Below are 13,156 nucleotides of genomic sequence, written 5' to 3'. Positions count from 1 at the left end.
GACTGACCTCCAACAACCACAACCTTCTCCCTTTGTGCTGGGTATGATTCCAACCATGCAAGAGTTTTCTCCCTGATTCCCATTGACTCCAGTTTTGCTACGGCTCCTTGATGCCACACTTGGCCAAATGCGGCCTTGATATCAGGGGCAATCACTCTGTCCTCACCACGCCTAGGGAGTTCAGCTCTTGTATCCATGTTTGAACCAAGACTGTAATGAGCTAAGGAGCTGAGTGGCCCTGGTGGAACCCAAACTGAGTGTCAGTGAGCAGGTAATTGCTAAGCAAGTGCCACTTGATAGGACTGTCGATGACCCCTTCCATTACTTTTCTGATGATCGAGAGTAGACTGATGGGCCAGTAACGGCCGGGTTGGATTTGTCCTGCTTTTTATGTACAGGGGACACCAGTGCAATTTTCCACATATCCGGGAGATGCCAGTGTTGTAGCTGTACTGGAACAGCTTGGCTAGGGGCACGGCAAGTTCTGGAGCACAAGCCTTCAGTACTATTGCTGGAATATTGTCAGGACCCATAGCCTTTGCAGTATCCAGTGCCATTGGCCATTTTTTGATATCATGCGGATTGAATTGAATTGACTGAAAACTGGCATCTGTGATGCTGGGGACCTCCAGAGGAGGTCGAGATGGATCATCCACTCGGCGCTTCTGGCTGAAGATTGTAGCAAATGCTTCAGCCTTATCTTTTGCACCCATGTGCTGGGTTCCTCTATCATTGAGGATGGAAACATTTGTGGAGCCTCCTCCTACAGTGAGTTGTTTAATTATCCACCAACATTCACGACTGGATGTCGCAGGACTGCAGAGCTTAGATCTGATCCGTTGGCTATGGGATTGCTTAGCTCTGTCTATCACCTTGCTGCTTATGCTGTTTAGCACACAAGTAGTCCTCTGTTATAGCTTCACCAGGTTGACACCTCATTTCTAGGTACGCCTGGTGCTTCTCCTGGCATGCCCTCCTGCATTCTTCATTGAACCATTGATTCCCTGGCTTGATGGTAATGGTAGAGTGGGGTTTATGCTGGGCCATGAGATTACCGATTGTGTTCGAGTACATTTCTGCTTCTGCTGACAACCCACAGTGCCTCATGGATGCCCAGTCTTGACTTGCTATATCTGTTTGAAATCTATCCCATTTAACACAGTGGTTGTACAGCACGCACAACACAATGGAGGGTATTCTCGATGTGAAGGCGGGACTTCATCTCCACAATGACTGACTGTGCGTTGGTCACTCCTACCGATACAGTCAAGGACAGATGCATCTGTGGCAAGCAGTTTGCTGAGGATGAGGTCAAGTATGTTTTTCCCTCTTGGTTCCCTTATCACCTGCCACAGACCCAGTCTAACAGCAATGTAATTTAACATTCGGCCAGCTCGGTCAGTAGTGGTGCTACTGAACCATTCTTGGTGATGGACATTGAAGTCCCCCACCCAGAGTACCTTCTGTGCCCTTGCCACCCTTGGTGCTTCCTCCAAGTGGTATTCAACATGGAGGAGCACTGATTCAGCTGAGGGAGGGTGATACGTGATAATCAGCAGGTTTCCTTGCAGGTTTGACCTGATGCCATGAGACTTCGTGGGGTCCGGAGTCGATGTTGAGGACGCCCAGGGCAACTCCTTCCCGACTGTATGCCACTCAGCTGCCACCTCTGCTAGGTTTGTCTTGCCGGTGGGACAGGACATACCCATTGATGGTGGTGTCTGGGACATTATCTGTAAGGTATGATTCCGTGAGGATGACTGTGTCAGGTTGTTGCTTGACTAGTCTGTGAGACGTTTCTCCCAATTTTGGTACTAGCCCCCAGATGTTAGTAAGGAGGACTTTGCAGGGTCAACAGGGCTGAGATTGCCGCTGTGGTTTCCAGTTCCTAAGCCGATGCTGGCTCCTTTTTTTTTTTGAGACTTTGTAGTGGCTTGTTACAGCTGAGTGGCTTGTAAGGCCATTTCAGAGGGCATTTAAGAGTCAATCACTTTACTGTGGGTCTGGAGTCACATGTAGGCCAGACCAGGTAAGGATGGCAGATTTCCTTTCCTGAAGGACATCAGTGAACAAGATGGGTTTTTACAACAATCAAAATGATTTCATGGTCATCATTAGGCTTTTAATTCCAGATTTTTATTGAATTCAAATTTCACCATCTGCCGTGGTGGGATTCGAACCCGGGTGCCCAGAGCATTATCCTGGGTCTCTGGAATACTAGTCTAGCGACAAAAGTTCTACTTAACTTAAGGGATGTGAATGCCTCATGAAGCAAAGCATCCAGGAAATTCTCCCCCTCTCTGCAACACATCGTCTGCAGCTCGGACTCCAACTCAACAACTCTGTACCAGAGTTCCTCGAGCCACTAGCACTTGCTGCAGTTATGGGTGTTCAGGATTGAAATGCTCTCCACAAACTCCCAGATGCTGTAGCAATGGCACACCGCCTGCGCTACCATGTCTGTCTTTTTTATTCATTCATGAGATGTGGGTATCGCTGGCTTGGACAGAGTTTATTGCCCAACCCTAATTGCCCTTGAGAAGGTGGTGGTGAGCTGCCTTGAACCACTGCAGTTCCTGTCGTGTTGGTACACCCACAGTGCTGTTGGGGAGGGAGTTTCAGAATTTTGACCCAGCAGCAGTGAAGGAACGGCAATATATTTCCAAGTCAGGATGCTGAGTGACTTGGAGGGGAACCTCCAGGTGGTGGTGTTCCCAGCTGTTTTGTCCTGGACAGTGTCAAGCTTCTTGAGTTTTGTTGGAACTGCACTCATCCAGGCGAATGGAGAGTATTCCATCACACTCCTAACTTGTGCCTTTTAAATGCTGGACAGCTTTGGGGGGTCAGGAGGAGAGTTACTTGCTGCAGAATCCTAGCCTCTGACCAGCTCTTGTAGCTGCAGTATTAATGTGGCTAGTCCAGTTCAGTTTCGAGTCAGTGGTAACCCCCAGGATGATGCTAGTGGAGATTCAGCAATGGTAATGCCTTTGAATATCAAGGGGCAATGGTTAGATTCTCCTTGTTGGAGATGGTCATTACTTGCCACTTATCAGCCCAAGGCTGGATATTGTCTGGGTCTTGCTGCATTTGGACATGGATTGATTCATTGCAGTGGGTCTGGAGTCACGTGTAGGCCAGACCGGGTAAGGGCGACAGATTTTCTTCCCTAAAGAGAAATTCATGAACCACATGAGTTTTTACGGCAATCGAAAATGTTTTCATGGTCATCATTAGACTCTTAATTCCAGTTCTGTTGAAGAGTCATACGGACTCGAAACGTTAACTGTGTTCCTCTCCGCAGATGCTGCCAGACCTGCTGAGTTTTTCCAGGTATTTTTATTTTTGTTTTGGATTTCCAGCATCTGCAATTTTTTGCTTTTATCTTAATTCCAGATATTTTATTGAATTTTTTATTCCACTATCTGTTACCTCTGGATTACTACTGATAGTACCACTGCGCCATCGCCTCCCCCTAATCTAAACTTATTTATATACTTATTTCATTAATCATTTTAAACTATTAAATTGATTCAGTTAAATTGCTAACTTGGTAAAGTAATAGCCAGTTACAGTTCCCTAGCTTAAAGTCAAAAAAAGCATTAGCAACTAGTTGTAAAAGAAATTAAAAGCAATACCTTCTTTCACCTCTGTACCAAGGCAGTGTGCTTGTGACCTTGATTTGGACTTGCTAATTTTCCATTCCAAACAGTGACTAAAATTGGAAAAAAGTGCAATGTCCAATCTCTGAGCCTGGTGTTTTCAATCAAAAAAACTATTAAAACCCTCAAATTGAAGTGGTCTTTTAATCAGAACTTGAGGCCTGATTCTGCTGAGGGGTCAACACCTGAAAGGTCAACTTGTCTGTTCACTTCACAGATGCAAACTTAAATGCTGAATGTTTTCAGCATTTTATATTTTTGTTTCGGATTTTCAATAATTGTTCAGTTTGCTTTTTGAAATTTTTGTAAAACTGAGTTTGTACTTTAGCATACAATTATTTTTTTAAAATGTACAGGAGATTACTCAGTCCACACACAATAGCTTACCACTATCAACAAGGTAAACTTGTGAGAGCCACATTCAGAAAAATTGTCCCATTGAATTCATGAATACTATTATTTATAGGCACCTGTTGATTTTAATCTGTCTTTGTAGGAAGATTCCATCTTTTTGTTCAAGATTTTGAACCCCTTTTCAAGTTCTTGTTAGCAAGGGTTAAAAGTTATAAGTATGGGCAAGCTCTGGGCAATTGTACATGCTTATGGTGCAACTATGTTGCACATGTGTCACTAATGCCTCCACAGATTTTTTTGAAATAAAAGCAGAAAATCAGAATACACCTATTTCTGATTAATGCATTTCTACTCTAAGGTACACATCAATGAGTTTGTTTTTCAACAGAGCATACGTGTGGAAAGAGCACCTTTAACAACCTTTGGACATCCTTTGCTTTACGGCCAATGAAATATTTCTTTTTGAGTCAAGTTACTGTTTCACCAGAAAACATTTCAAATTGGAATCCACCAAGGAGTGAGATTAATTGAATAACTCTTGCCAAGGACCAGCACAGGCATGATGGGCCACATAGCCTCCTTATGTGCTCTATTATTCCCTTGGCTAAATTTTGCACTCCGAGGCAGTGTTGGAAGGTGAGCGGGGTGGGGGGCATTAAATTGGGTGCAATGCCTTGGGTGCCACTCCTGGCACCCACCCACCTGCCACTGCCCCTGCTGCAATTTCACTTGTGGCACGTGAAGCACTGAGCAGCCTGCCTGCCTGTGGGCCAATTGAGGCCCTTGAATGGGCCAATCAGTGGCTTCTCCCCCACCCCTGCTATAATTTTTCCCATGCCAGATGGAGGCCAGCGTCAATTGGGAAGCCCAGTGGCTTTCACCGCTCAGGCTAGTGCCTCCTTTATGGGTACAGAAAGCAGAATGAAGAGGGGGAAAGAAAGATTGGATTAAGAAAGAAAGGACAAGTTTATTTTTAAAAAGTAACATTTTAAGCTCTTTAACAATTAAAACTTGAAGGAATGTGATTCCATATGTGGAATAGTTAATTTTCACTGCCATAGAAGTTGATTGACAGTTATAAACAGTTTTCTAACCTCACTGTCGGAAGTGTACTTAGAATGAAGTGGACAAACTTAGCTTTTGTAGCATTTGTGCATAAACAGTGGCGAGTGCTAATGAACTTGCTGTTATTTTGACAACATATTGTGGACCAGTTATTATCTTAACAACTTAGATGACCCAGTTGACTGCAAGTTGAGCTTCTGGACCTCATATCTTCTGTATTGCAAAGACCGCCTAATTCTACCTCTAACATCACTTATCTCTGTTTGCTTTAATGCATCTGCTGCTGAAACTCTCATCTGAGTATGTCATTTCCAGGCTTTGCTATTCTCATGCTGTTCTGGCTGGCCTCCCAGCCTCCACTTGCTATAAACCAGCCTATCCAAAACTGCTGCCTGTGTCCTTCCCCACTCACCCATTATTCCTGTTTTTGCTGATCTCAGTTGGCCTCTTTCTTCAGTCATCCAATTTAAAATTCTCATCCTCATGTTTAAACCCTTCTGTGTTTGCCATCCCCTTCTCCGCACCACAGAACTCTGGTCTGACTCTGACAATGCATCTTTCTTTCCCTTTGCCCCACAATTTGGGTGGCTGTGCTTTCAGCCATCCTGGTTCCACATTCTGAAATTCATTCCTAAACTCCTCCACCTCTCCACCACCTCACTCCTCCTTTAAGACCCTTTGAAACTCACCACTTTGGTCAGCCCTGCTGATAACCCTTATGCTTAATATTTGTTTAATAATCCCTCTGTGAACTACTTGAGACATTTTTCTACATTAAAGGTGTATGTTCTTGATTTGTGGCTTGAAATAATGATATTTAAGTAGTAAATCTCGCATGATAGAGTCCACTGGTAGTTTGTGGCTGATAACATGACACTCATTATGCTCCATGTATTGAGCTGATGCTGCCACCTTGTTACTCATTGCAACTTTGCAGTTTTCTCTTGAGACTTTTGTTTCTCTGCCATAATAGGTGTGGCCTGCAATCACTCAAAATAAGATTTTTATGTCCGGGAGGCTGTGTCTAAACTGGTTCCACTGGTGTTAGTTGCTACTGTTTTTCTGGTTGATTAACCACAAATGGTTGGGGCAAATTCTTCATAAGTTCAAAGGCACCCAGGTGTTCTCCTTTCCTTCTCTCTTCCACTGCCACCACCAACCCCACCCCGCCCCCCCATGTCTGTTGCAGTTAAGATGGAATTTAAGGTTCTTGTCTACCAAACTGTGCGATGCTACAATGTTAAAAATGAGAGAGTAGGTTTACAACTCATGATTTCCTCATGCAGCATCAATGCAGGAGTGTTGTGCTGTAGGAAAGGGAATTCCATCTGTGCTTTCTACATCCTTAAGGATTTTGGACATGTTTATATGATTTATATATGTAATAGAATATATATACAAATGTATCATATTTAAGTGTAGGTGGGGCTAAGCAAATTTATTGTCCCTGATTGGTTCACAGAATGATCCCCTCAGAAGTAGGCCATTTGGTCCATTGTACCTGTGCCAGTTTTTTTTTATTTGTTCCATCACTGGAAAGGCCAGCATTTGTTGCCCATCCCCACCTTCCCCTGAGAAGGTGGTGCTGATTCTCCATATGCAAATTTCTTCCAACAATCGTTACAAAAACAGGCACTTGGAATTAATGTAGCAACGCTCTTAACACAAAATACTAACTAGTATAGGAATCAATGTCTGTATCTTTTGACTTTTCAAGTAATATTAGCGATCAGACCATGGTGAGGGCAGTGGGGTGAGAGGCCAGGAAAGAAAAGCAGGATACTTTGGTCTCGGTTCTTCACCCACCCCACCCCACAAGACATTGCCAGTGAAATGATATGTCACAGAAGCCTCCTTGATCCACTAATCAGCTATTTTGATGTCTATGTTTAATTCTTAAAGTCAACTTTAAAAAATGAAAAATAGTTAACCTGAAATGAGGTCAAACATCATTGATCTCCTGAAATAAAATTGTTTTTTAAACTGGTTGATGGCCAATTTGAGATGCATTTTAAACGATACGGGGTTTCAACTTTGAAAGATGATCTGTTTTCAAGTGAAGGATAGAATAGAAAATATAAAAGACAAGGCATACAGGAGTAATGTTTCCAGAATTGTATTTTTATGAGAGTTTTACATTGCAGTAATGAAATTGCTCAATGCAGCCATGTGAGATTAATGTCTTTTTTTTTACTTTAAACAAGCTTTGCTTAGTTCTAATATGTTCATTTTGGACAGGTAAGCGGCCGCATCAATGTGGGATTTGCAAGAAGGCATTCAAACACAAGCATCATTTGATTGAGCACACACGACTGCACTCTGGGGAGAAGCCCTATCAGTGCGATAAATGTGGCAAGCGATTCTCTCATTCGGGCTCCTACTCGCAGCACATGAACCATCGTTATTCATACTGCAAGCGAGAAGCTGAAGAACGTGAAGGAACAGAGCAAGAGGAGACTGGGCCTGATTCACTGAACAACAGTGAGTATACAGACAACAGGACCTCTCCGTCCCACGTAGACTCAGATGACAAGGACAGCACTGCAAGGGAAGATGAAAGTGAAAAGGAGGAGGAAGAGAAGGAATGTGATGAAATGCTGGATAATTGTGCAGAGGAAATGAGAGATGAATCAGAAGATGAAGTGGAAGCAGAAGGAGAAGCAAATGGAACAGACTTGATGAGTGATGTGGAACAGGAAAATACAGTAAATAGTCTGAAGGCTTTGGAAGTTAACTCGGCAGAAAAAATGTAATGAATACTTGATCAGGAATATAAATTGGAGAAGAAATGTTCTGCAATTAGTATTGTACCATGTAAAAAAAAAAATTCCAGAAACACACACTATATTACTGTGTTTTCACTACTGTGTAGAAACCCCGGTGTGCCTGAACCTCAACAATTAACAATTTACCACATGAACTGTCACGATATTAGGAATGATGTTTGTATTAAAAATGCAAAAAAAATTGCAAGCGATAAATTGCATAAACTGACTGTCTTGATTCAAAAGGCAAACCAACAGGTTTTAAAAGAATTTGCTACCAGTCATTCTGCATTATCTGTTAACCTGTGTTGCTCTTCATTTTGCTATTCATGTATCCCATTAACTTCAACACTGTACAGCTGGGAGAGATTTCTATGAAAATTTCTATTGCAAATGAAAGTATCAATTGTAGATTTATAGTACTGCAGCTCTCTACTCCATTGCTGAATCTTAGTGTTTCATTGGTTTGAAAGGATGTGAAAATTTCTGCACTACAGAATTCCCTTTATACTTGTATCTAACATACTCCTAAGTATTATTGTCTACCTTTATCAGTATCGCACTAGAAGTTAGTTATTGATAACATTAGTTGACCTTATTTTAGAATATAAATTCATTTGAAACATAATGTTAGCCTTAAAGCAGCTACTAGAAAAATAAAACTGAGAAGGATATGGTAAGACTTGTAGTTAGATGTATAGCGGTCTGTTGCCAAGTCTTCAAAGTAAGAACTAACAGTATTAGTGTTGGAGAGAACAAAAGTCAGTGTTTTAGAGTGACGAGTGTTAAGTAGGTAAATGAGGATTATGGTATGGAGCTTTGTATCCCCCTGGCCTTATGCAAGACCTGTGTGCTGCAAGTGCCATTTACAAAACAGTATTATGGAAATGTGGCTGTAACCAGCCCTTAGCTTTGGTGCAAGTTATTAACAGTGTTAGCTGATTTTATTTCAGTATTATTTTAATTGAAATTATGATAACTTAGTTTCCTATGTTTTTGCAAATTTTGTACTGTATGTCCTTGAACCTGGCAGTATTAATACCCTACTTACTGACACGTGTACCTTTTAGTTTTAGAAAACTTTTATATTTATGTGTCTTATTTTTATATTTCTTTATTGTTATTTATTACACAATGTAGTGTATAATACTGTAGTTTGTATTAATACAATAATATATTTTAGTAAGAAAAATGATTTGGAAGGTTGATAAGAATTCAAAGCAGAAATACAATTGGTTCTCTTGCAATGAGATTTTGTTTAACAGTGTTATGTAACAATACTACTTGCCTTGGACTGTAGAATTAGAGTATCAAATGGGAATGTATAAATTTTACATTCAGAATCCAGTTATTTGCCCTGCCTCACTTTTAATACGTTGGGCTACTGAATTTCAAATATAATGTTATACAGCATGGTATTTTTGCAGTTTTATTTGAGATTACTGTGTAACCATGAAACTGTATTGCTATCCTCAATGAGCCAAATTACAAAGTCATGCGCAGTGTTGGGAACATTTTTTGCTTTGTGCCAATTTGTTTTAGTATTCCTCTACATCTGATACAAACCAGAAGTTTTTTTTTAATTGCCTAGTTACATGATAGTCATTTTCTAGTTTTATACCAGACTCCCCATCTCACAATAAAATGCATCAGCAAACTGTTTGAAGTTGTGACTTCACTGCTGTGTATTAATTCTGTTCCAGAAATACCACGGACATCGTATTATGTGCATTATTCAAGATTTTATCTAATTTGTAACTTTTGAAATCATGGGCTTGTGATTAGATTCTTGTACAAAGATATCCCAAATACATGTCATTTTTTTCAAATTACTGAATAATTTGCATGTTTCGTGAAATCATCTTGCTGTTCATTAGAATGAATGTTCAAAATTCCCTGAACATATGTTAACAATATTTTAATCAGTAAATGTTAATTGTGACTTGGTGCCATTTGTCTTAGGTTGGATTTTCCAGCAATTGCCTTGTTACTCATGTTCACTAGTGACTGTAGTTTGATGCATATATGGATAGAATCTGTATCTCCAGCGGACATAATAACTTTGGCCAACAGGGTAAGTCATCTGCTCCTATGCCTGTGCTACTGTCATTCTGAACTGGCCTGAATGCATATGGGGTTTGGGGGATGGTTCCTGCTGTCAGCACCACTCACTGATAGGTATGAGTTCGGGATTTCAGATTGCAGTTAATCCTTTTTTCTTCAATATTTAACTGCCATTTGTACATTTTCAAAGTTAGTAACAGCTTCACTATTCATGAAATTGGATTAGTAGTGGTGTACCCCGAGAGTCAACACTGAATCCACTTTTATCCTTGGTATACCTACATGGCTTGAACTTGGGTAAAGGGAGCACAATCTCGTTTGCGGATGACATAGGGGGTTTGGCAAATGATGAAGACTGTAGAAGATTTCAAGAGGCCTGTAGAGGTTAGTGGAATAGGCAGACGAGTGGTAGGTACACTTTACCACATTAAATTGCAAGGTAATATTTTCAAAGCAAAACCCAGGAATGGAAGGATTCCTTCAATGCTGAAGATTGGTGGATGATAAAAAAACAAAAACCCAAGAGGGGCTATGATCAAACATCCAACTAGTGCCTCTGCTACATTTGGTGATGATGGGAGGGAAAGTTAAATGAGTTTCTTTCAGGTTGAGGAAGTTCTGATATGCCTTGTTAATTGAGGTTTGGAATCAAGTCTTGGTTTATGATTCTCTGAGCAAGGCAGGTTTGTGGCACGTACAAGCCCTGTTGCTGATAGGCCAGTTTGGCTGGCATTCCTGTTGAACCTCAAAGGTTATGCCTGCATATATCACAGGGGCCAGAGAGTCATCCCATTTGGCTACTGATAATTCAGCAGGCCAAACAGTTTAATTAAAAGATGTTATTTAGAAATATGAAAAAAAGGGCTATTTAATTATCTTTTTAAAATTTCAAGTTCAAATCTTTGATTTGATCTCTTAAAATATGGAATATAGTAGGCGTTGTGATGGCCCATAATGCAGTGGTGTATACCTGGAATCTTTCAAGAAATGAGACAAGAAGTAGGGAATACTCTGCTTTACACATTTTGAAGCTCTCTAAATCAAAATACCTGTACTTGACGACTGAACGATACCACATATGAAAGTAAAAGAATGAAGTATTAGAGACCAGGTGGTCTAATGTGGAAAATGCTTAGGAACCTTTACATATTCATCACACCTTTGAGGAATTAATGATTGATAAGGGTGATCCGTGGATGTGATTATTTGTATTTCAGGCACATTCAACAAATTTTAAAGTGGAATTCCTGGCAATTTGCATATCTAGATTGAAAATTGACTGAGCAATAGGGAGAAAAATGTAACACATCAAAAGAAAGCTATGGCTGGGAGGCAGTGGGTCTCAGTTCTGTAGGGGTAGTTTTCATGTCGCATGCTGTTCATAAACAATATATAGAGCATTGAAGGAGGCCATTTGGTCCATCACCACTGTGCCATTACCTTGGCAAGAGCAATCCAGTTAATCCCATCCCCCCCGCCCCAAACCCCTGCTCCTTACCCCCAGACCAGCATTTGTTTTCCTTTTCTAAGCATTTAATTCCCTTTTGAATATTACTATTGAATCTGTCTTCCCCACATTTTTCAGGTAGTGTGTTCTAGGTCATAACTTGCATTAAAAAAAGTATTCTCATTGCCTGGTTCTTTATCTAAAATCTTTGTCCCCTTGCTAGTGACCTCCTGCCAGTGGAAAGCTGTACCCTCCATTAATCTACTCTATCAAAACCCTTAATAGATTGGTTCATAAATTTTGAACATCTATATTAAATATCCCCTTAATCTTCTCTAGTGTCTCTACATGACAGAAGTTCTGCATCCTTGGCACCACTCTAACAAATCTCTGCACGCTCTGTAAGGCATCGAAGTTCTTCCTAAAGTATGATTCCCGGAATTGGACACAATTCTCCATCTCAGGCACAACCATTGATTTTTAATGGTTTAGCATAACCTCCTTGCTTTTGCACTGTGAATCTATTTGTCAACCATGAGTCCCATATGCTTTTTAAACAGCTGAACTTGCTTTTGTACTCTATGTGCTGAGGTTTCCCTTTGAGGCAGGAATTGCAAGTCAGGATGGCCTGGTCAGACTCTCTTCTGGGCTTGAGTTGGAGCTACCATCTCCCGAAGGAGGCCTGAGGCAGGGGACAGGTGGGTGGATGGCAAAGCTGACAGCTAAGAAAGCCCGTCCCCATTTGCTAGGGCATCGGCCCAATTCTGTACTGAATGTTAGGCACCTAACCCAGTATCCATTATGGACAGATGGGAAGTCTGTAATATACTCATGAAACTGTCAAAATAAGCAAATTCAAAAAGTTCTTCAAAAACCTTAATTCTCTTTGGAGCTCTCAAACCTGTCATTAAAACTCCATTTGAAAAAAAACCTTTCTTGAGTGGTCAAAAAGCTGCCAGCAAAGAAACACTTATTCAAAAAGCACCCATGTGGCCTTAGGATCTCATCTTAGGAGCTCATAAAAATGTCAATATAAAAAAGCTCAAAGTCCCTTTGACAGCTGTATCAACAACCCTTGCAGGGGTGAATGTCTTTGTGTAGTTTAGAGCTCAGCCAAACATAATATTTCATTGAACACTCTCAATTCTGGTCAATTTACTGGCCACTTACTACTTAAGAACAAAGCCCTATCATCAATAACTGTGTCAAAAACATACTTGAATGACCATACAGCATCTAGTTATGACATGTAAAGTTGCCAACAACTTTTTAAACTTGCCCTTTCAAAAGGTCCCCAACACAGAACAGGCTTCCCCCGTGGTTCACGACACCTCTGACATGACATGGATCATGTCACCTATAGAAACCTTCCAAAGCTGATCCAATCCATGAAAATTGGTGGGGTCCTCAAATCACCCACTGGTTTACTGAGTATGGAATCGTGACCCAGCATAACAGAGGATGGGAAAGGTTTGGGAATCCTGGAATCGTTCTCCCTCACTTCTTTATCCCCCTGCCTGTGTCAGGATGGCAAGCTCCAGCTTCATGTCTTTATTTAAAAAGACATGGAACCCCTATTGCTTTAAATCGGACTACAGTATTAAATTACAGTATCCAACTCTACTTGTCCCACCCTCCCTTAAACCAGCTTATATTTCACCTCGCTTCTATTTTTACTTAGTTCTGTTGAAGGGTCATTCGGACTCGAAATGTTAACTGTGTTGATCTCCGCAGATGCTGCCAGACCTGCTGAGTTTTTCCAGGTATTTTTGTTTTTGTACAGTATTAACTTGCCCAGCCAC

The 13,156-nt window shown here is 41.0% G+C and overlaps 1 protein-coding gene across 2 annotated transcripts in view; it reads left to right on the top strand.

Annotated features, from left to right (window-relative positions):
- The window catches only part of zeb1b (zinc finger E-box binding homeobox 1b), a 189,191-nt gene extending 179,400 nt beyond the window's left edge, over positions 1–9,791 (top strand). For both annotated transcript variants that reach the window (XM_041183709.1, XM_041183710.1), the window contains exon 9: positions 7,317–9,791. In XM_041183709.1, the coding sequence (XP_041039643.1) occupies positions 7,317–7,831 (515 nt within the window). In that variant the 3' untranslated portion in view covers positions 7,832–9,791. The remainder of the gene's footprint in view (positions 1–7,316) is intronic.
- The last annotated feature ends 3,365 nt before the right edge of the window (positions 9,792–13,156 follow it).

This window comes from Carcharodon carcharias, chromosome 3 (assembly GCF_017639515.1).
Source record: "Carcharodon carcharias isolate sCarCar2 chromosome 3, sCarCar2.pri, whole genome shotgun sequence".
Lineage (NCBI taxonomy): Eukaryota > Metazoa > Chordata > Chondrichthyes > Lamniformes > Lamnidae > Carcharodon > Carcharodon carcharias.
Note: the sequence above shows the minus strand (reverse complement) of the source record. Positions and strands in the feature narration are given on the sequence as shown.